Below are 24046 nucleotides of genomic sequence, written 5' to 3'. Positions count from 1 at the left end.
CTGTATTCAGGGAGCATTGGGCAGCAGTCGTAATATCCTTATTTTGATGGCGGGCACGAATCATCATGATACAAGTTATTCTCTTCCATGATTCAGGTGGGTTCCAGCTATCCATCCTTTCTGACATCTTGTATATGAATGAAGAAGGGTCCAAACTTTTAAATGAAGAGAAGTGTGTGTTAATACATGTAACTTACGGAAAAATATAATTAATTATAAATATGTCAAATTTATCCCGAACACCCTGTAAAACCATTTATATGCCTGACACAAAACAGAAAGTTAAGTAGTGTTAGTTATCCTTTTTTTTTCTTAAAAAAATCCAAATATTATTACTTTTACTACTGCTGGTTGTCATTTATAAAATAAGCTATATTTCAGATTCCAGATAATAATTCTTGCAGCTGGAGGAAAATACCAAAAGCTTAGATTACGCTCACTGTTATTGAGAAAGATGAGAGAGAACATTTCCCCATAAGTCACTCTAGAGAGCCTCAAGCTGTAGTGCAGAATACATCAGCAATTATTACTATTACTATTATTACGGGCAACTCCAGGGAGTCATTAGACTCATCGAGGGAGGCCCCAAATCATATTCATCACAACTATTCGACATTCATACAGTATCTATCATACCTCGCCTTAAACTCATTCACTGTCACAGCATCCACCACTGACTCAGGGAGCGCCTTCCACTCATTCACTACTCTAAAAGTAAAGAACCCAGCTCTAACACATTTACTAACCACACTTTTGCCCAGTTTCCATGGATGTCCCCCTAGTCCTCCCACAACCAGCCCTGTTCTCAAAAATATATTCTGAATTAATTCTATAGAAACCCTTCAGTAATTTGAATGTCTTAATCATATCTCCCCTCCTCCACCTATCAACCAATTTTTGCAACCCACAAATCCTCAACCTGCTCTCATAAGGTTCATTCGACAGACCTGCTATCATCTTGGTCACTCGCCTCTGGATCCTCTCCACCTCCTCCCCATCAAGAAGAAACCTAGGTGACCAAATCTGGGCACAATAGTCGAGATGGGGTCTTATCAAGGCTCGATACAGAGGCACAATAACCTGCTTGTCTCCGCTTGTCAACGTATTCTTCAGCAACCAAGTGATTTGATGAGCTGATTTGGCCACTTTTGCAATGTGTCCCCTAAATTTCAATTCCTTATCCACCAACACTCCTAAATCTCGTGCCTCATCAATTTCCTGGAACACAATTCCACCAATGCAGTAAACTGCCGCCAATCTTTTCACCCTAAAATGCATAACCTTACATTTTGTCACATTAAATTGACATCCATTCTCCTTAGCCCAGACCTCCAATCTATCCAAATCATCCTGCAAAATTTTGACGTCATCTGCATTCACTATTGCCCTACCCAACTTCGCATCATCCGCAAACAAATGAACTGTTCCTCTCAGATCCTTTCCTGTATCATTAATGAACAAATTAAACAGCAGTGGTCCAAGAACCGATCCTTGTGGCTCACCACTAGTCACAGGCCGTCTTGTGGACTCTACTCCTGAGTAAACCACTCTCTGATATCTCTCCGTCAACCACCCTCCTATCCATGTCACCAACCCTATGTCCATCCCCATATGCTGCAATTTACTGATTAGAATTCCATGTGGTATCCTGTCAAAGGGCTTAGCAAGGTCCAGTAGAATCACTGTAAACCCATTACCCTTATCCAGTTCAGCCGTCACTGTGTTATAATACGTGAGCAAGTTACTGAGGCATGACCTACCTTTCACAAAACCATGCTGTCCCCGATACAGTATCCCATTTTCTTCTATCCAATCTTGTATTTTCCTCTTTGAATCATTTAAGAGGACGTCCTGGTTTCCTTTTTCCTAATGGCTTGTATGTTGAGGCTTGTTTTGGTAATCTTTCTGTTTTCATTCTTTGAACGTGTTTCATCCATTTATGTTTATATTTTTTAATTTTTTCTATTACTGGTTCTTGGTTTAATTCTTTCATAATTTCTTTGTTTCTTTTGTGATCAAATAGGATATACTTTGCAGTTTTTCTCATGAACTTCATTTTTGCTGTTATTAATCTTCATCTTTTTGTTTTATTGTCCAGATTTCTTTTCCATATATTAAGACTGGTAGGGCTAATGTATTGTATACTTTTAGTCTGGTTTGTTTTATTATTCACTTTTATTATTTACCACTTTTATTATTGAAAATTGTAAATTATTTCTTGGTGGGAGGGGGGAAGGATTCGAAATTTTTCAAAAGAGGTTCATATGTGTTATGATAATTGTTCACTTTTTTTTGGTGAGGGGAAGTTACCCACCTATTTAACCTGCAGGTATTTCAGATAATTTATTTTCAAAACCGTTCACAAGACAATTGTTACAAAAATCACTTGGGAAACGTGCTCATACATTTTAGTGTAAAATAATAGTAAAAGTATAGCTACTTCAAAAATGCTAAACATCTAAACTAGCAGTAAATTCATTTTTCAAATATGCGGTGATTTCTTTGTATTAAAAGGAAATACCAGATAATAACAATAATAAAAAGAAGAAAAACATGGAGGATTTTCTTTTTCATTGAGTGAATTTACAATGTTCTGTTTTCTCTTTGTTTTTTCAAAAGAAAATTCACATGATGATTTTCTCACTACTTTTGTGAACTGAACATTGAAATAATTATAAGAATGGCATTAACTTAATTGTAGTGTTGCAACTGTTATCACCTCTTGACTTAGAAAAGTGAACTGTATTGCCTGAAATTTCCTCTATTTGGAAATTCCAAGATGTACTGTATATTCACTTTGGAAGATTTATTATTGAAAATATTGTGGAAATTATTATTTTTGCACTAATTTCCAAAGTTTGTCTAAAATAATTATTTTAAAATATTCTGGGGGAAAAAAAAGATATTATCAAGGAACATTTATCGAAATAAATATGGTTTGAACATTACTTTTTTTCTTGCACTATTCTGTTTAATGAGTTTAAAGCAAGATTTGATGATCATTTTGCATGAGATGTTCCACAACGAGACCATTGATTCTATGGAGGTCAGATGTTAATAATAATAATAATATTTTGAGATTGCATTGCACCAATAAAATGAAAAAACTGTGGTTAACCATAAAACCATTACAAAACTTGCTTTAAAAATCATATAGGCTATAATCTTAGATAACTTTTTTTCTCTCCAAAAGGAGCACTACTTGCCATACCTTGTACGTTCACAATTAAAATTAGTGTTAGAAGAAGAGAAGGATCCAGAGACTTTGAAATTATTTATTGAGTCTGCTATGAAAGATAAAGAGAAGAAAAGTTATATAGAGGTAGGAGCTGATTTATTGAATTTAATAATTAACCAGTATATCATAGTAGCAGCATGAGCATTTTTTAATTGTCTAATTTATGAGAGAATGATTTATTGTGCAGTTTCATTTGAACATAATTTTTATACATTCTATAAAGCATGATAATGCTTTTTAGAATCTGCCACATCCATCCATCTGCTAGGTAGAGGGTGTAGCATCATTTGTCACTCCATAACACAGCTTTCGAAGCTTCCACATTCCACTGTACATGCATCTTTGCACCACTGAAGATGACGCTGCATGTTGGTTTGAGTAATGTGTGTTTGCATATTGCGGTCATATCATGGAAATCCATGTTGTGAGCCTCGGTTCAGAATGTTTTTGTGCAGATTTGTGTTCCAGTCAATGCCTGGAACTTTGCATTCAGTGTGTTAGCTGTCAAGTGACATTTTTAACATATTATCTTTCGTTGCATGGTATATCACTGACTTTTGACCTGGGATGGCTCAATTTGCTGAACAAATAAGATTGCAACTTATCACAATGGCTCTTTCAAACTCTATCAGTTTCATTCTTACAGCCATTTTACCTGGACATAGTTCCACTGACTTGGGAGCATCATAATCATGAAATTTATACTGGCTACAAACACGTGACTTGTTACACGGCATGATACACCTTGCCCATGGGGGTGTTCATTAACTTTTTTCCAAGAATTGTGTGTGTGGTCCCCATGAAAGATTATTTTCAAACTTATTGTACTGCGAGTGGATAAAAGAAATTTTGTTTTCTATTTATATCAATTTTATATATATACTTATATATATATATATTGATATATATATATAATATATATATATATATATATATATATATATTTTGTCTTTATTTATTTTACAGTCTAGAAACCCTGCTCTGGAGTCTAAACTATACATGGAACTTTTTAAACCTACTTCAGGCCTCCAGTAAGCATGCAGTGGTCTTACACCTGGTAATAAAATTCCTATCCCACTTAATGACAATCACAAACATCGACGTCCATGGTAGTATTAAAACATGAAGTCTGTTGGTTGGAGACTGGATACATTAACCACTTCGTCACCCATATCAGCATATATACTAGGGTTGAATTCCATCTGAAAAATGAAGGATCTTTATAAGTTATTTTTGCCTGAGGTGCCAGTGCTTTTCCTCTTGAAACTTGAGCCCTTACTTCCCTTCTCAGCAAAAATTGGTTAACTACCTAATAATGTGTATGGATATAATACATCTAACATATAGTGATTATTAAAGACCCAACATCATTTCAAACCTGAATTTATGTAGAAACTATGAAAGTTTTCTAAATTTGAACCAGATCGCTTATGAGAATGCAATTGTGGGCACAGAATTGCCTTAGCTTGCACTACATAAAAGAACATGACTGCATCCTAAAGTGTCATGTATTTGCCTTTTATTAGTGCATTTCATAAAGGCTTCACTGTCCTGACAGCTGTTTTGAACTGGCCAGTTCTCTTCAGGATGCACTGACCAAGAGTTCATTTGTGAAAAATATAACTCTCAGACATTTGGAAATCAGATGATGAAAAACCCTCAAGTTTTTTAGATATATGGCAAGTAGTAGGAATAATGGTTATGGTAAGATGATGTTAATGGATGAAAATGGCAGAATGGTAACTGTTGTGGAAAACTTTGTTGAGGTATTCAGTGATCAATTTCTAAAGGTGTTTCATCTTTATCAGGATGAAATCATGAGAAAAAACTCAAGTGGGCATAAGACATAGATAACATAGGAGAGGATTCCTTAAATGTGAGTGAGCAAAAGTTATATGAGAAAATAAATAAGCTTGATGTTAATAAGGCAATAAGATTTGACATATCACCTTGTGTCTTAAGAGGACATTCCATTGAATTGACAACAGCATTGGCATGCCTGTTTATTAAGTGCATGTTGCAAGAGAGTAAAAGAAAGTAAAATTGTTCCACTGCATAAAGGTGGTGATAAGGCGGTGGCTACAAATTACAGACCAGTCTGTATATTCAGAGTTCTGATTAAGTTATTGGACAAAATGGTGAGAACTAGGATGCAGAAATGTATAAAGATACATATATCCAGAGTTCTGGTTAAGGTATTGGACAGATTGGGGAGAACTAGGATACAGAATTGGGTGGATAACTGCATTATTCTCTCAAGTGGTTGTCAGCACTGTTTGTCAACTTCCTTATCTTGAAGTAAGTATCCGGAATGAGGAATGTCACTAGTAGTGTGCCGCAGGAGTCTCTATTGGGGCCATTGTTGTTCAGTTTGTATGTTAATGATAAATGTTTAGCTGGTGATATGCAACTGTTTGCAGATGATGCAAAATTGGTAAGAGCAATTAAAAGTCAAGCAGATGTTATGAATAAATTATATGAATGGTCAGGTAAGTGGAACTGTCAGTTCAATGTTGCAAAGTGTAAAGTTTTAAAATTTGGTAAGCAATGACGGGATTTTCCCACCAAGTAAAGGAAATAGAGGAGATGAGAGGTCTGGGAGTGGTGGCATACAAAGACCTGAAATTCAGGACCCACAAGTTGTGAATTTGTGACATCTGATAATGGCAATGAAGCAGAAGACTTTGATATGCAGAAATAAAGAAGTTATCATTCCATTATAAGACCTTGATCAGACCTCATATGGATTATTGTGCATAGACTTGATCACCAAGTTTTCATTATGACAAGCATATGTTAGAAATGATCCAAAGAAGATTCACAAGGGTGGTAAATGGTCTTTGGAATGTGGAGTATGAAGGCAGATTGAAAGAATGTAAATTGCAAAGCCTCATGAATAGGAATACAAGGCTTGTTCAAAAAAAAAAGACCGAACTTTTGCTATAAAGACTTTATTGTTCATTTTACAACATTTTAAGCACTGTCCCCTTCAAAGTAGGCCCATCTACTGGTGATAAATTCTTCCAAACATTTCTTCCTTTGTTGGAATGCTTCCTGGAATGCACTTTCTGTAATGGTGCACAGTTCTCTTATCCTGTATCTCCTCTATGCTTTGGAAACAATGTCCTTTCAAAGTGGTTTTAAGTTTGGGAAACAGGAAAAAGTCTGCTCAGACTGATATTAGAAAGAGAACATGGTTCTCTTTCCGATCTTCAGTCAACAAATGCGGCATGAATTTTGCACTAATGCAACGTATCTGGAGTTTTTCAGCAAAATTTGATGCCAAGATCCTATGCTGATGCCCACTTTGTCAGCGACTTCTCGTATGACAGTTTAATGACAGTTTCCACATCACAGCATGAACTCTCTTGACAGGGTCGTTGTCAGCATCTGTCAATGTGGAAGGTCGTCCAGGCCTGGGATCTTAACTGACTGATGTTCTGCACTTTAAAATGCTTAAACCACTCATAGCACTGTGTTCAGCTCATTCAGTCCTCCCTGTGTGCTTAGTTAAGCAATTGAAATGCCTCTGTAAAATTTTTACCAAGTTTGCAGCACAATTTCATACACACATACAAACACACATGTTGTTCTAGCTCTTTCATTGTCACTAATCCGACGAACAGCTTATGCACATGCTCATAAAGCAGAATGGGAAAAATGCCAGTTTGTTTTCAAAATCTGCCTCTAGGTGTGTGTGTGTGCTCAGTAACCGCAGCGCACTCTCTGTGCCTGTTGTCATGCTATTTAAAAAGTTCAGTCTTTTTTGAACATGCCTCGTATCAATATGATTGATACTCATTGTCCCTGACAAGTTAGTCAGGGATTGTTATGAAGTTAGCATGAAAGAAATTTTTCATAGAATGGGAGAGGAGGGTAAACAAGAGGCCATCCCTAGAAACTATATAAGGCAGGTATGAGCAGGGGAGTAAGGAGCAGGTTCTTTAGATAGAGATTTGTTGGTAAGTGGACTGCACATTCAAATGAACTTTGTGCATGAGCATGTGTAACCTCTATTATCAGTCTCTGACTCCATTGAGGTCAGATTTTAAAAATAAAATAGTATTATTCTTAACATAAACAGCATAAAAAATAGAAGAAAAGACATAGTTGTCATGGCCTTTAAACTGATTGTAGTATAGTTTAATTGGAACACTTTTAATGTAGAAATGGAAATTGAAAACAGATCATGTTTACTTTATAATTTTTTTTTTTTTCCAAGTGAAGAGTTGCAATTTGTTAAATCTCCATGTACACAAAACAGACAAATTGTAACTGATCAAGGATATCTCAATTCTCACTTTGAAACATGGACCTAGGTGGTTCTGAAATTTCTAATTCACTTAAAGGAAGTAAAAAATGCATTTCACTCATCTTGATGTGGATATCTATTTCTCACTCTCTTGCTGACACTACATTGTTTTATATATATATATGACAGAATGATCATTGACTCGGTTAACATACATAGTTTTATGAAGAACTAAATGACCAGAACTGAGATTTAAGTAAAAAGGTTTTAATATAAACACACTACTAGTTTCGGCCTGTAACAGCCTTCTTCAGGACATTATAATGTCACCTGAAGAAGGCTGTTACAGGCCAAAACTAGTAGTGTGTTTATATTAAAACCTTTTTACTTAAATCTCGGTTCTGGTCATTTAGTTCTTCATAAATATATATATATATATATATATATATATATATATATAACTTCCATATTCATGTAAAAACCTTCTCACCAACTTAAAAGTATATATAGTGCTTTTTTTCTATTCCCACTAACTCTGTAGTAATTTTTTTCCACATCTTCACTTAATAACTGGTAATTCCAAGAAACTGGATATTATTTAAATGAATTCTCTCTGACTGACTCTCTTATTTCCTTCTCAAATTATAAACCTGGTAGCCAGAATTGTGCACAGTAGTCTGAGCATGTCTATTAACCACCTTACCAGCCATTATGGATCAAATACACATCCTCATACACTTCGTATCCATCATATATTATATATTTCAATGATACAGTAATATCGATTGTATTACAATTTTAATATTCAGTTGTTTGCACCATAAGCAAACAACTGAATATATCCCCTGTCAAACCCATACAAAATATAATTGACATATAAGTCTATAGTAGTCCCAGAAAGAACTCGTAGTATGCCACCAGTTTCATCTTTTCCACATCCTTCTACTCAAAAACCCTAGTATCTGTCATACTACTAATCTTGTTAATATATTATTCTTGTTTGTGTTCTTTTCCCTCAACTTGCATAACAGCTTGATATATCAATTCAAGAAAATGCCTTTGCAAAAAATATCTGGGTTCATCTCTTATTTGGAATGTGAACTTTTATAATAACTTTTAAACTTGAATGGGAGTGAACTGTATTCATATGAAGATGACAGGATTTTTCATAGCAAAATAGCTGGTTTATTTTTGTTTTGCAGTGATACTGGGTGGCTGACGAGGTGCTTATCTTATTGTGACTTCAGTTATAATTCGAACCAAAACTTTTATAAAATCTAAAAATATCACCATGAGTCTCTTTTAACCAGTACATTGGTCACTTTTTTTTTTATTAAATATAGATAGTTTTTTAAAAACATGACCTCCCTTTACAAACCATTATATTGCTTGTCATCAATCCTATATCTAATTTTAACCCGTCTCTCTAACATCTGAACTACAACTGCCAGCCGTGGATATAAATACTGGTCTCTACTTAGGGACCTCTCTCTTTCTCTTAGCACCACTTTTCTGCAGTGTCTCTGCTTTGTTTTCCTTACATGACTTTGCACCTTCTTCCATTAAACATGCAATTAAAGAGTACATTAAATTTGTTTTGCATTTCCTAAAACTTATTATTATCATGAGACTTCCATAGAGTCAGAAGGCTCATTACAGGAATTCCACACTTTCACCATTTCAGTACCCACCACTTTCAGGCACTCCACTATCCAAGCAAAGAAACTGCTCCTCACTCCCTTGCTCTCATCCTCCTTATCTAGCTTCCGGAGGATGGCTTCTTGGTCTGCTCTTGTTGCCCTGTACTCAATGAAATATCTTCTCTACACCAATCTAATAACAATTCCTCACCAAATTATATGTCTCAATCACATCCTCTCTCTTTATATTCACAAGGCTCTGCAAGTTGCATTCCCTCAATCTGTCCTCATATCCCACATTCCATACACTTAGTCAACACCAGCTTAGTAAACTTTCTTTGGATCCTTCCTAACATAACCTCATCACCTTGAAAACTAGGCAACCAAATCTCTGCACAGTAGTAATCCGTTTTATCATTGCCATAATCTGTTGTGATGTTACAATTTTAGTATTGTGACCCTTAGGCTTCAAGTCCTTGTCCACAATCACTCTTAGAGCTCTCATCTCTTCCATCTCCCTCCAAATTTTCCCATTAATTGTATACTGCTTCCTATTATTGCCTTCCAAATTTCAAGAGCTTACGCTTTGCAACATAAAGTAGATATCTTGACTCACTTTCCCACTCATATAGTTATTCAGATCCTTCTGTAAGGGCTTAACATCTGCTCTTTCCTTCATTGCAACTTTGCATGATTTGCAAACAATTGCATATGTCCAGTTAAGCCTGTCTCAATATCATTAATATATAAGTTAAACAATAATGGTCTCCAAAAGAGCATCACTAGTAGTAATCTTCCTCTTTTGGGATACCACTTCCTCACACACAACCAGCTAATACCTACCCAACAGCCAGTCACCAATCTAGCTCACTTCTCTCTTGACCAGTCCCATCAATTTCAGTTTTGTTACCAGCTTATCATGTGGCAAGCTAACGAAGGTCTTTGAAAAATTTAAGTTAGTCATTGTATGTACAAGTTCTTTATCTAGTGAATTTGTCTCATTGTAATAAATAAGCAGATTTCTAGAACATGAACTTCCTCTCACAAACCAGTGCTAACCATTATAGAGAGTACTGTTTTTTCCAACCCTGTTCTGAATCCTAATCTTCGACAATCTTTTGAACACCTTAACAACAACTTTAGATGCACAGATTGGCCTATAATTTGTAGTTTCAGTCTTATCTGCTGCTTTGTAAACTGAACAATTGTTTCCACTTTCCACTCCTTTGGGACTAACCTTATTGCAAAATTCAAGTTAAACAGGTGTGCCAAGATGTGGTGATGTTTGTCAAGTCCTATCTTTATACATCAGATTTACTTAATTTCTCATATGCCTGTTGTTCACTCACTGTCAGTCCCTCTTCCACCATACCCTCTACACTCAAACTTCTCATGATGTTGTCTTCAAGGATGAAATACCATGAAAATGTGTTTAATGAATACTTCAGCTGTATATATCCTCTGCACCAGTTACCAATATACAACATCATCATCCTTCCATAGTCATTCTTTCTTTTACATGCCACATATCAAAATAACTCATTAAGATTTTGAGTCCCTTTCCTATCTTGCCCTTTATACTCTTCATGCAAGTGATTATTACCAACATTCACTTTGTGTTGCCTCTAAAGTGCCTCTTCTTCTTCCAAGATTTCATGTTTAATCCCTTTCATTTATCCATTTCACTTTCGGAATACACTCAGATATTGATGCTGTAAAATAACTCTTGATCAATGCCCAAACATCATGTGTCTCCTGTCCACACAGATCCTATTTCCTGCTATAACTTCTAGTTGTCTTCTGAGCTTTTCATAATTACTAGCTCTATAGTTCCACATATATCCCTTCTTCACAGTTCTCATATGCCCAGCTATAACTCAGGTGATCACTTCACAGTCACTCTATCAAAATGGGCGAATATTAGTTGCTCCGTTCAGAATCACATTGTTCAGTGATATGAACTTGATCTAAAACTCTTGAAATTAATCTTCCTTATTCCATTATGCTGTCTGTTCATTTCAATCAATTTTTGACACTACTGCCATAATTAAAATCACCTTAATGATCACCCTTCTCTACTTCACTATGCTCAGCTGTCTACCCATATCCCTAGTCTCAAGTGATCACTTCACTGTCTCATATGGACAGAAAGCGCAAGAAGGAAGGAGGGGGGGGGGGGTAGTGCCACTGATGATAGTAGGGGGAATATGTCTGCAGAAGGTAGAAATATGAGAGGAAAATAGCAGCAGTGGTTTTGAAGCAGTATGTTTGAGTTCGAGATTGAGAAGATGAGATATTTAATTAAGTGATGCCATAAGCCAATTAAATATATCTTCTTCTCAATCTCCAACTCAACATACTGCTTCAAAACCATTGCTGCTATTTTCCTCTCATATTTCTACCTTCTGCAGACATATTTCCCCTGCTGTCATCAGTGGCACTCCACCCCCATTCTTCCTTCTTGCACTTTCTGTCCTTATGAGAAACATTGTATCATTCCATTTCTTTCTATTTTTATTATGTTATCATTCTTATCCAAATGTGGTTCCCTTATTCCAACTATTTTTGGACGCATAAATTCAATCATCACATCAATTTTATCTCCCTTATTTCTGATACTTCTAGCACTCATAAATAAGCATAACTGTCCATCCCTTGAACTGTAACCAGCCCTACCCATGTAACTCCTATTTTGTGACTTCACTACACTTGCTCCTGTTAGCTCACTCTTACCTTTTTGTTCCATATATCTCTCCAGTCTTAACTATTCCCCATGCATCTCAAGCCATCTCATTCATATGCTGACCATCCCTATACATGCCTGCTTCCCAGATTCACTCTCTATACACCATATTACTCTGTCCTGTTTCCCCGTTCAACTTGCATTCCTTTTCATATGCTCATCTTTCATATCACTCTCATCTCTGTTCACATGAACTTTGTCCACTATCCCACTCAATCACCACTGATACCTTCTCATCACTTGTTGCACTTCCTTCTAGCAGTAATCTCTCCATTTGGTTCATACCAAATCCATTGAAATATAATCCATTTCTTTTATATAATTCCATTCACCCCTCAAATGCATTCCACACATCAACAACCCGCATCCCTTTTTCTCACACAGCTCTGCTAGAAGCTATTCATACCGCATATATACACCGGTGACCAAAACATAGGGACGAACACTATTTCTAAGGATTTCAACTGCAAATTCAGATTTATGTAACTGATGATTTTGAACGATTTCAATTTAGAAAGCAGTTATACATCAGATTTTTGAATCACGTGCAAAGAGGTCACATGGCGGTATTCAACAGGATAAAAGGCACTAGGCTTTGCTAAGGTAATTGTGTATGAAGGAAGATCTTTTTTTGTGAAGGAATAAAGTTGCAAACTTGGATGTCTTGTGATGTCTCAAAGATATCATTTACATGATTGTCACATGGGGAAGAATTATTGGAAATCTTGAAGAAGGCTACAGAATTACTGATATTGTCAGAGAGTTTGAAATCTCACAGAGCATTGTATTCCAGACATTTCCCAAGATAAGCTATAACTCAGGTGATCACTTCACAGTCAGTCTAGCAAAATGGGGGTATATTAGCTCTACCATGGAGCATGATGACAGATTTTTGATTATAATAGCAAAACGTAATTGATGCAATGGCAGATCAGCTTATAAGTCAGCTCTGTTCAAGCACAGGTACACAGATATCATGACAAACTGGCTTCACCTCTTTATCTCATTAAAGAGTATATTTTCAGTGGTATTGCATCCATAAAAACTGGATACGACACTACATACTCTTTACCGATGAGAGCCATTTAGTTTTTCTTCCTATATGACGCTTGATCTGCTGTGAAAGTGGTAGATTGCTTACCATTGCAAGAATGTTCTAGAAGGAGATAGATATGGCAGTGCTGGGAGACATTATGCTTAATGGATACACCGAGCTACTATATTGTTTGTTGCAATATCGTTCACTATTAAATGATATTGCAGCAAACTTCTTCAGCATTATGTTCAATTGTTCCATTGTGCTGTAGGCAAAGAATTCATATTTATGGATGACATTGCCACCACATCATACATGAGCAGTGGAGATACTTCTGGAGACCAAGGATATTAATCAAATCGAGTTGCCAGCATGATTCTCAGATCTTAACCCCCATAGAACATATTTGGGACACAATAGGGAGACACATTGTTGCTCGAAATTCCCTCCCTCCAAAAAACAAACAAGACTTTATCATTACTTTCAAGGAGGAGTGGGCCAGTTTGCTTGCCTCAAGAACATTCTGAGAGCTGCATCTCAGTTTGGGGTGGATATATTCCATACTGAAATGTCTCCGCATAGTTTCCTCTAAGCACTGGACATTAATTCCTTAACTACGTCTTTAGGAAATTTTTAACTTTTGCCAGAAACATATTACAATTTAATTTGTATGAAATTTATAACACATTTTTTATGTAATATAATTTATTAGTCTAACAGATAAGCTTAGGTGTTGATGGTTATTCATGACTTATTTTTCACAGTATTAACAACACTACAAACACTTTTAACAACAAAGATGTTTTATTAACGCTAATATTTTGCTGATTTTCAACTCAGCATCATCAGAGCATAACACACATGTAAACGTGACAGTGAGTGAGTGAAACAATATAATTGCAAAAGACAAAAGATCTAAAGTCCTATTTTGGCGCCCTCTAACGAAAAAAATACAAAAAAAAACAGCAGTTATCCAGGAGTTATTCTTAGGATAACCGTCTCCCAAATTTTTGGCAAATTAATGCAACCATATTTGTTAAGGTTGGGAGAATTCTTCAAAGCCATTGCAGACTCAAAAAATAATCTTTCAGATCTATAATGACTCCTAAATAGCACATTCGTTTTCCTCCATCTAGGACTTTAGATCTTTTGTCTTTTGCAATTATATTGTTTCACTCACTCACTGTCGCGTTTACATGTGCGTTGTGCTCTGATGATGCTGAGTTGAAAATCAGCGAAATATTAGCGTTAATAAAACATCTTTGTTGTTAAAAGTGTTTGTAGTGTTGTTAATACCGTGAAAAATAAGTCATGAATAATTTATTAGTATTATATCAATAAATATATGTCTACATTAGGCTGTAGTCATGAAACTTTTTTCATATACAGATAAAAATTAGTCTATTTTTCACTTTTTGACATCAGTGTACATCAATATATCATCTGTTCTGATATCCTTATTACCATCTTTTGCATAATTCACATTTCCTACACATGTTCATGCAATCCTAGTTCCTCTAATATTCTCCTCATTCCTGGAGTTTTGAACTTCACTCTGACCAACATGAATTACACTAACAAGATTCTCATTAATAATTCCAAAATCCTATTAATGGTCATTTTGCCATCATCTGCCATTCATAATTATTTTTCTCAGGCTTGTTACTTGCATTATGCATAGTTGTTATTTTGCTCTTTGCTGTTCAAGTAAAAGCAGTTCACAGGAGAGGTTTGGACTGCAACTTGAGCAAAGTGATTTAAATTATCACATTTTTTAAATAGTTTGTTAAAATGGCTAATTCTGGTTATTTTTTACTGTGAACTTATTAATGGACTTTGCATAAATATTGCAAAGTTTTATAGACTCACAAATCCTCCTATTTAAATGGAAATGTGCATGTGTTTTTGAAACTTACCAGTGTCCAGCAAAAATTTTAATTCTAGTTCTAGATTCTCTGGTTTTAATTAGAGATGATATGGTTTCATCATTTTATCATAATTTGACACTTTTACTATAATATGTCTTTGTGAATACTTAAAATGATATAAAAATGAGTAAACAATGTTTACAGTGGTTAATAGCATTTCTTAATTTTTTCTTTCTTCCTTTTTTTCTTTTTTAGAATCAACTAACTGAAGAATTGTCATTACTGAGCATAGTACAAAAAGATTTTGACAGATCTATTTATTATACATCTCTTTGCCTTCAAACGTTTTTAGAAGTATATTTCTTTCTTTATTTTTTTCACTTATAGCTATATTTTATGTAGTAATCTGTAGTTATATATTCCTATGTTATATATATATATATATATATATATATACCTAAGTTATGTAACACATAGGTATATAAAATTAAAAGCCTGATATTAAAAAAAAATGAATATTTTTATATACAATTTTATATTTCAAAATTATATTTTAATTTATTTTCACTTATACTTCATGCATGTGTGTGTGCATAGACTGGGAGCATTCTTTATGCTGAATAATAATGTTTCTGTTTCCTAAGAACTGTACCTTAATTTATTAAAAAAAAAAAAACCTGGTAATTCATATTCATGTCACACTGGGCTTGAATCATAGTGGTGGGTCAGCTGGTCTTATAGGCTTTTTTCCCTCCCAGTAATTTGGGATTTTCCCTTCTGCAAAACAGACATAGTAGCTGTTGGAAGTTTTTCCATTTGGTTATACTATAAATTAAAGATACCAAGAAATTATATAAATATATAAATAATTTCTTGGTATCTTTAATTTATAGACATACCAGCTGGAGAATATGTGCAAGTAACACTGTGTTTTGCAAAGTGGATGGTGTATTGCACATGGTGGATGCTGTATTATTGAGTAGTGTAAATTAGCTTACTGCATTTGCATTAAGTGCTGCAACTCTCTGGTTTTGTTTAATAACGATGATGCTCTCCCAATGGAATAGATGTTGGAAAATATCTTCAGGTAACAAAAGGAGTTTCATTACCCAGTGTGAATTATCATCCTATTTATTGGAGATCTGTAGTATTTTGAAAAAAGTATCATGTTTGCTCTCTAGAATCTGTCAGGGTTTTACAGAATATATGAGTCTTTTGCCAACACACATTATTAAATATCTTATATGTTTACAGCTATTCATAGGTGGAATTATCATTAAAAAAAGGGGAAAATGATACTTAACTATCCATTTTTCAGAGACATGGCATGTTTTGAAATCATGATGTGTTCAGTCTGTTTCTTTCTTTCTTTTTCCACTACTTATAGTACTAAAATTTGCTTCCACTATTTATGTCCTCTGGATCTCATAATATACTTCCTATGAAATTACCTAGTATTTGAATTTGCAAGTGATTTGCAAATCATTTCACAAACAAAGAATTAGGAAGTGATCTTGAGATATTATTATTATTATTGTGTAATACCTCCAAGAAGTCTAAGGGCTCATCACAGGAGGTTACTTTACTCTACTCTGCTACATACATCTCTCTCTCTCTCTCTTTCCCCTATGATTTATTAAAGCTTTTTAATTACCAAATTTATTAAACTCTAGCAAGTAGTTAATCTCTTTGTTAAAAATTCTCCAGTTATGAGAGCAATGGGGAAGAATTTATCATAACTTTTTGTTTTATATCCTTACAATCCTCACAGAGTGATAGCACAATGTACTACATAGCTGTTTGAATTATTGCTAGATCCTATCAATATTTTTTTCTTTCTTTCTTTTTTTTTTTTTTTTTTCGAAATTCAATTATTGGTTATAGCTTTAGTATTGTCAGATTTAACAATAATTATGCACATCAACTGCCTTGCACATTTCAGATTCTAGTGATTTTTCTCTTTTTTGTATTGATATATGTTCCTGATTGCATTATTCTTGAATATTTCCATTTCACCTTTCAAACAACTTTATCATTTGCAATTCTTTTCTGATTCACTTGACTCCATTACTAAGCATCTTCAGTAGCTGCCAAGAATACTTTGTCAACTTTATGATATCCATCTTCTTCTCTTGACTTCTGTTCAACTACTTTTACACATTGCTTAGTGTTTTCACAACTTTTACTATATTCTTTCACTGCACCTTCTCAGTTACTTAACAGAAACATCCTATAAGATATTTTCTCTATGACTCATAAAATTTATTTTTAGCATTGTTTTTTTCCCTGAAAACAATCATCAGATGCCACCCTACTGTTGACATTTCATTCAGATTTTTGCCTGTGTTTTGAAGGATTGGTTCTCATTTTCAAATACTTTCTTCCCCCCCCCCCCTATTAATATTTGTCAGTTTGAGTCATACTTTCCTCTGATAGCTTCTCGAGATTGTTTATTTTTAAAACTTTCATATATTTTTTTTTAATACTGTGTGCATTTTTATTCTGTTCAGAACTAAATCTTGATTATTTTCTATTTCAAAGTCATTGCATATATTTATTGAATCACAATAAAGACACAACTTGACAATGAGATGCTAAAGAAGACACTTGTGTGTTCTCTCCATGTGAATTTTTTAATCTTTATGTTGAAACATGGTGTTCATGAAGACATTTCCATCTCCTGAACTGAAATATTGAAATTCTACATTTACTTAACATTATTATTAACTTTGCTCCTTTCTCCACATTTTTCCAAAACAGCTAGTGTACTTCAGTGGTTGTTTTTTTGGAAGTTAGTTGCTGTCGCGATACAATATATGTTGGTACCGTCGGAATCGAACGCGTAACGGTGGAAGACAAAACGAAGCTAAGTTACTGTATTTAGTTATATTTCGTTTATTTAATTATATTTAGTACTTTAAATGTTCTGATGTTTGTAATTTTTTCCCCTCTTATTTATTAATTGAATAATTATTAAAGATTACGCTACTCAGCAGTAAGGAATGATGGTGGATTCAGCAGCAGTCGCAAGTGGCGTAACGCCAAGTCCTCCGCCATTTAAAAACTCAATTATTAGCAATATCATAAAGGACTTTGTGGCATGCAGTACTTGCAGCATGTATGCTTCTCGGGAATTACATATGTGGCTTGTTAAAGAGAGTGGAGAGCGTATGTGCGCCAAATGCAGGCAGTTGGAGGAAATAAATACATTAGATATATCGATATCCGACTTTGTTGCTCCAGGAACGGAGAATAGGAAGACAAGTAGTATGATAGGAGCGAATGAGAAAATAATAGTTGATAGTGTGGAAGGTGTGAGTGACTGTGGAAGTTTAGGAGATGGTTTTGTATGGGAGAGTGAATTTAGATTAAGAGTGACTGACCTGCAGAGGGAGATAGATGAGTTGAAAGAGGAGGTGGAATGTCTAGTGAATGAGAGCAGAAGTATGAAAGATAAGATTAGGAAAATGGAAGAGATAAATGCAAGGCAAATCAGAGTAGGAGAGAGAGAGAATTTAAGGAGTATGAGTGAGAGGTATGGGGGTGCTAGAAGAGGAGAGAATGGAAACAGTAGAAGAGAGGGAATGAGAGAGAGGTATGGGAATGCTAGCAGACGAGAGGATGGAAACAGTAGGAGAGACGGAATGAGAGAGAGATATGGAAGTGCTAGAAGAGGAGAGAATGGAAACGGTAGGAGAGATGGAATGAGAGAGAGGTATGGGAATGCTAGAAGACGAGAGGATGGAAACAGTAGTAGGAGAGACAGAATGAGAGAGGGATATGGAAGTGTTAGAAGTGGAGAAAATGGAAACAGTAGGAGAGAGGGAATGAGAGAGATGTATGGGAGTGCTAGAAGAGGAGAGAATGGAAACAGTAGAAGAGAGAGGTATGGGAATGAAAGAAGAGGAGAGAATGGAAACAATAGGAGCGAGGGAATGGTAAGAGGTATAATGTATGGCGACTCAATGATCCCTGGTGTTCAAGATAGGATGCGTGAGGAGTGTTTGCCAGGAGGAACAATAGAAAGGGTGGCTATGGCAATTAAGAGAGGTGAAAGGGTGGATGAGATGATTGTGATGGTAGGAACGAATGACTTGAGTGGTAATGTAAGTCGGGCAGCGAGAGATATGAGATTTTTGCTTGAGACTGTACGGAAGAAGACAGAGAGAGGAAAAATAGTGTGCGTGTTGCCTAGGTATGATAATGATGAGCTGAGCAGAAGAGCGGTGATATTGAATGGCATAATAGCGAGAATGTGTGACAAGAGAGGACTGGTATATGTGGATGCTTGGAGTGCGTTTGAGGAAAGAGAGGAGTTGTATGCGAGAGACCGTTTACATTTGAATGAGGAAGGGCGTAGGCATCTGGAGAGATTGCTGTTCTGAACAAGTCAGTGTGTCCCAGGGAGGATGATAGCAGGGGTGGCCTCTTGTGGGAATGGATACTTGGGAGAAGGGAGACAATGTCAGGTAACACTGAGCCCAGTGGAGTCTAGAAGGGATAAGGCTGGGTATAGAAACAATGGCATTTATATGCTGTATACTAATGCCAGGAGTATCCGGAATAAGGGAGAGGAATTGGTGGCGCAGATAGCATCAGCCTGGCCAAAAATTATTGCGATCACTGAGACGTGGTTGACAGAAGAGGATATAAAAATAGGAATAGAAGTCGCTGGGTATAGCATTTTTCGTCAGGATAGGAGGGGAAAGCATGGTGGTGGGGTGCTGCTTATGATAAGTGATGACCTATGTCCTCTAAGAGTGGAGAATTTGGAAGGAAGTGAGACAAATGATTTTGAGAGCGTATGGTGTGAGCTAGAGGTAGGCAAGACAGGATATTTAGTGGGGTGTTGCTACAGACCCAGGAGCACAGAGGATGGGGACCAGGAGATGTTTAGACTGCTAAGTTTGGCAAGTGCAAGAAGAATGATTGTTATGGAAGATTTTAACTTCAGTAGTATAAATTGGAGAGAGGAACATGCATGTAACAATAGGGGAATGGAATTTCTAGAATTCTTGAGGGACAAATGTCTTAGGCAACATGTAACAGAGGGAACAAGAGGTTCAAAAATTTTGGATTTGGTTATAGCATCAGAAGAGTTGATAATAACTGAGTTGACGTCTCTCCCACCAGTTGGAGAGAGTGACCATATGGTGTTGACATGGAAAATGAATAGACATGCAGGAGTATCAAAGAGACGGGAACTTATGTGGAATTATAAGGCAGGTGATTATAATAGTCTTAGACGTCAACTTCGGGAAGTTTCATGGAGGGAGGAATTGGACGGCCGGGATATCACCAGTGCGTGGGAAATTGTGAAAGAATATTTGTTATCAGCAATGGTAAGTTGTATACCACGAGTGAAGAAGAGGGCGCAATTTGGAGTAAAGTGGATGACAAACAACATTAAACAGGAACTGCATGCGAAAAGAGGCTATGGAAGAGATATAAGGAGACAGGTGAAGAGAGGATGGGTGAAGAATATAAGACACAGGCCAGAAGAGTGACTCGTGTGGTAAGGAAAGCGAAACTGGAATATGAGAGGAGATTGGCCCTAAGATCCAAAGAAAATCCTAGGGAATTTTTTAGCTATGTGGCCAGTAGGAGGAGAAATGACTGTGGAAGAATGATATTGTGGGATAAAAATGGGAATAGAGTGACTGATGCAGAGGACATAGTGGAATTGTTCAATGAACACTTTATTGGAGTATTTCATCCTAGAGGAGTCAGTTTTAATGCTAGAGGGATAGGACTGGTACGAGGTCTGGAGGTACAGGAGGAAAGTGTGTTTCAGATACTGAGTACTCTGGATGTCAGTAAAGCTGTGGGACTGGATGGTGTTTCACCACGAGTTTTGAGAGAATGTGCTAGGGAATTGACAGTGCCTTTAACGTGGCTTTACAATGAAAGTCTGGCTTTGGCAAAGGTGCCCAGGGAATGGAAGGAAGGTAAGATAGTGCCATTGCATAAGGGTGGTAACAGACTGGAAGTGTCTAATTATAGGCCAGTCTGTGTGTCATCAGTAGTTGTTAAGATCTTGGAGAAAGTAGTGAGGGACCGTGTACAGCATTGGGCAGATGAGGGTAATGTTATCTGTGAGAATCAACATGGATTTGTGAAAGGACGCTCTTGTTTTAGCAATATGCTAGCCTTTTATAATAAAGTTACAAGAGCATTAGATGAGGGAAAGGCATATACTGCAATTTTCTTAGACTTGGCGAAGGCATTTGACAGGGTGCCACTTGATAAGCTGATATTTAAGTTGCAGCACATGGGTCTGGATGTCAGATTGGTCAACTGGATTCAGGATTGGCTGTCTGATAGGTATCAGAGAGTTGTGTATGGTGGAGCAGTTTCCAGGAGGCAGAGGGTTACAAGTGGGGTCCCACAGGGCTCAGTACTAGGACCTATATTGTTTAACCTTTATGTCAATGACATAGCCAGTGGATTGCACGGGGATATTCAGTTGTTTGCGGATGATGCGAAGCTGGGAAGGATTATTAGTAATAGCGCAGATGTGGTAGCCCTGCAAGAGGATTTAAATAAGCTAGATAGATGGGCAAATGAATGGGGGTTAGTGGTTTAATGCAGCAAAATGTAAGGTCTTGAGGTTTGGGAAACATCGACGGGATGCTGCATACTCTATGGGAGGAGTTATACTGGAGGAAGTAGGGGAGACAAGAGATCTGGGGTTGATGATTGATAGAAAGCTGAAGTTTAGGGGACATATTGCAAAGGTGGTGAAGGTAACACAGAGGATTGCTGCTATTATGAGAAGGACACTGACCTGCAGAGATAAGAGGGTTATCATTCCGTTGTATAAGTCTCTGATCAGACCACACTTGGACTATTGTTCTCAGATTTGGTCCCCAGGATTTGAAGGGGATAAATTAACTGTTGAAAGGATACAAAGACGGATGACAAAGATGGTTTCAGGACTGTACAATGATAGTTATGAGGATCGGCTGAGAGAATGTGGACTGCAGAGTTTGGCAGATAGAAGAAGGAGAGGTGATATGATTGAGACTTTTAAACTGTTGAGAGGTGGTTACAGGGTTGACACTGGGGAGTTCTTTCACTTGGTTGATCAGCGGGAAGGAGTGATGACAAGAGGCCATCCCTGGAAGTTACGAAAGGAAACTGTGAGCAAGAGGGTAAGGAGTGGTTTCTTTGTGTGGAGGGTGGTTGAGCCGTGGAATGCATTGCCTGATGGAGTGGTGGGAGCGAGAACGGTCAGTGACTTTAAAGAGTGGTATGATAAACTTTGTGTTTCTCAGGGGGGGACCTCCCCTCGATGAGTCTTGACAGACTTTATGTCTTAGGAAGGACCTGCCTCGATGAGTCTTTTGACTCCTTGGAGGCCTGAATAATAATAATAATAATAATAATAATAATTATTACAGGCTACTCCACTGGGTTCTTAGATTCATCGAGGGAGCTCTAAACATCATATCAAGCACTATCCAACATTTGCACAGTATCTATCATACTTTGCTTTGAATTCATTCACAATCATGACACCCACAACAGATTCTGTGAACCTATTCTACTCATTCACCACTCTCCATGCAAAAAACCTAGTTCTAATACCCTTGGGAAATGTACTCTTACTCAGTTTCAAAGAATGGCCCCTAATTCTCCCACCACCTGATCTATTCTGAAAAATTTCCTCTGAATTAATCTTGCAAAAACCCTTCATTAATTTGTATGTCTCAATCATATTGCCTCTTTTCCACCTATCAACCAGCCAGTTTCTGTAACCTACAAAACTTCAACCTATTCTCATAAGGTTCATTCCATCCACCAGCTACCATCTTGGTCACTTACCTCTAGATCCTCTCCACCTTTTCCTCATTGCCAAGAAACCCTGGTGACCAGATCTGCATGCATTAGTCAAGATAGGGTCTTATCAAGGTTTGATGAAGAGGAATAATAACCTGCTTGTCTCTGCTTGTCAAAGTATTCTTCAGTAACCAAGTAATCTGAAGAGCTGCTTTAGCCATTTTTGTTGTGTGTTCTCTTAACTCTAATTGCCTATTCACTAACACTCCCAAATCTCTGGCTTCATCAATTTCCTGGAGTATAGTTCCCCCAATGTGAAATGCAGCTGGTAATCTTTTCACTCCAAAATGAATAACTTTACACTTTGCAACATTAAATTGAGATCCATTCTCCTTTTTCCCAGATTTGCCAGTTTTGTCCAAATCATCCTAGAAAATTTCACTATCATCTGTATTAACTATTGCTCTACCTAACTTTTCAACATCAGCAAACAATTGAACATTTCCTTTCAGATCATTTCCTAACACTAGTGGCCCAAAAAGAGAGTCCTGCAGCACACCACTAGTCACAGGTCTTCTTCTGGACTCTACTCCTGAATAAACTACTCTCTGATAACTCTCCATCAACCATCCTCTTATCCATCTCACCAACCCTATATCCATCCCTATGTGCTGCAGTTTGCTGATTAGAATTCCATTTGGTATCATGTCAAAGGCTTTTGCTAAGTCCAGCAGTATCACTGTAAACCCATTACCTTTATCCAACTCAGCTGTTATTGTATTATAAAACGTGAGCAAATTACTGAGGTATGTCCTACCCTTCACAAAACCATGTTGCCCCTATACAGTATCCCATTTCCATCTATTCATTCCTGAATTTTGCTCTTGAATTTAGTACCTTGACAACAACTCCTGATATGCTGATTGGTCGATAATTTGCTGCATCAGTCTTGGAGACTCCTTTATGCAATGGAACTATTTTCCCTCTTTTTATCTCCTTGGGACTAACCAGAACTGACACTTAGATTTAACAATGTGGTTGAGGTTCTCGTGGAAAGGCTTAGACGTTGGTTATGCATTTTCACTATATTATTTCAGGAAATTACAACGTACTAGGATATACATTAAAATAAATTTTAATATATTTCTATATTTCAGCAATGTCACGCTGCCATTTTCAAGAACTAGGTACAAGATACGTGTACGCAGGCACAGCAAAACAATAAATGAGCAAGAAGTATGAAGCTATTATTTCTCCTAAAGTCCTGATGGTGCCCTCTAGCAGGCAATGTTGGTATTCTTGGGCGATTGGACTGAAGGTCTTCTGATGTAGGTTTCCCAAATTTGAGGAAGTCTCATGCAGCCAAATTTGTTGAATTTTGGCTCGTTTCTTAAGGCTGAAGCTGATTCTATGAAAAGCCTTTCATATCTGTATTTGCTACGGTGTATTATCCTGGCTTTTTTCCACCGTATTCTATGGCAGGTATC

General features: G+C 36.6%; 1 protein-coding gene across 3 annotated transcripts in view; it reads left to right on the top strand.

Moving 5' to 3' along the window:
• Positions 1–24046, top strand: part of LOC150103013 (DNA-dependent protein kinase catalytic subunit-like) — an 847149-nt gene that overhangs the window by 490105 nt on the left and 332998 nt on the right. For all 3 annotated transcript variants that reach the window (XM_090397444.1, XM_090397443.1, XM_090397442.1), the window contains exons 34-35: positions 3194–3322; positions 15033–15131. In XM_090397444.1, coding sequence (XP_090253570.1) covers positions 3194–3322; positions 15033–15131 — 228 coding nt within the window. The remainder of the gene's footprint in view (positions 1–3193; positions 3323–15032; positions 15132–24046) is intronic.

Source organism: Typopeltis vanoorti, chromosome 9 (genome assembly GCF_054136105.1).
Source record: "Typopeltis vanoorti isolate ZY-2024b chromosome 9, IOZ_Tvanoo_1.0, whole genome shotgun sequence".
Classification (NCBI taxonomy): Eukaryota; Metazoa; Arthropoda; class Arachnida; order Uropygi; family Thelyphonidae; genus Typopeltis; species Typopeltis vanoorti.
Note: the sequence above shows the minus strand (reverse complement) of the source record. Positions and strands in the feature narration are given on the sequence as shown.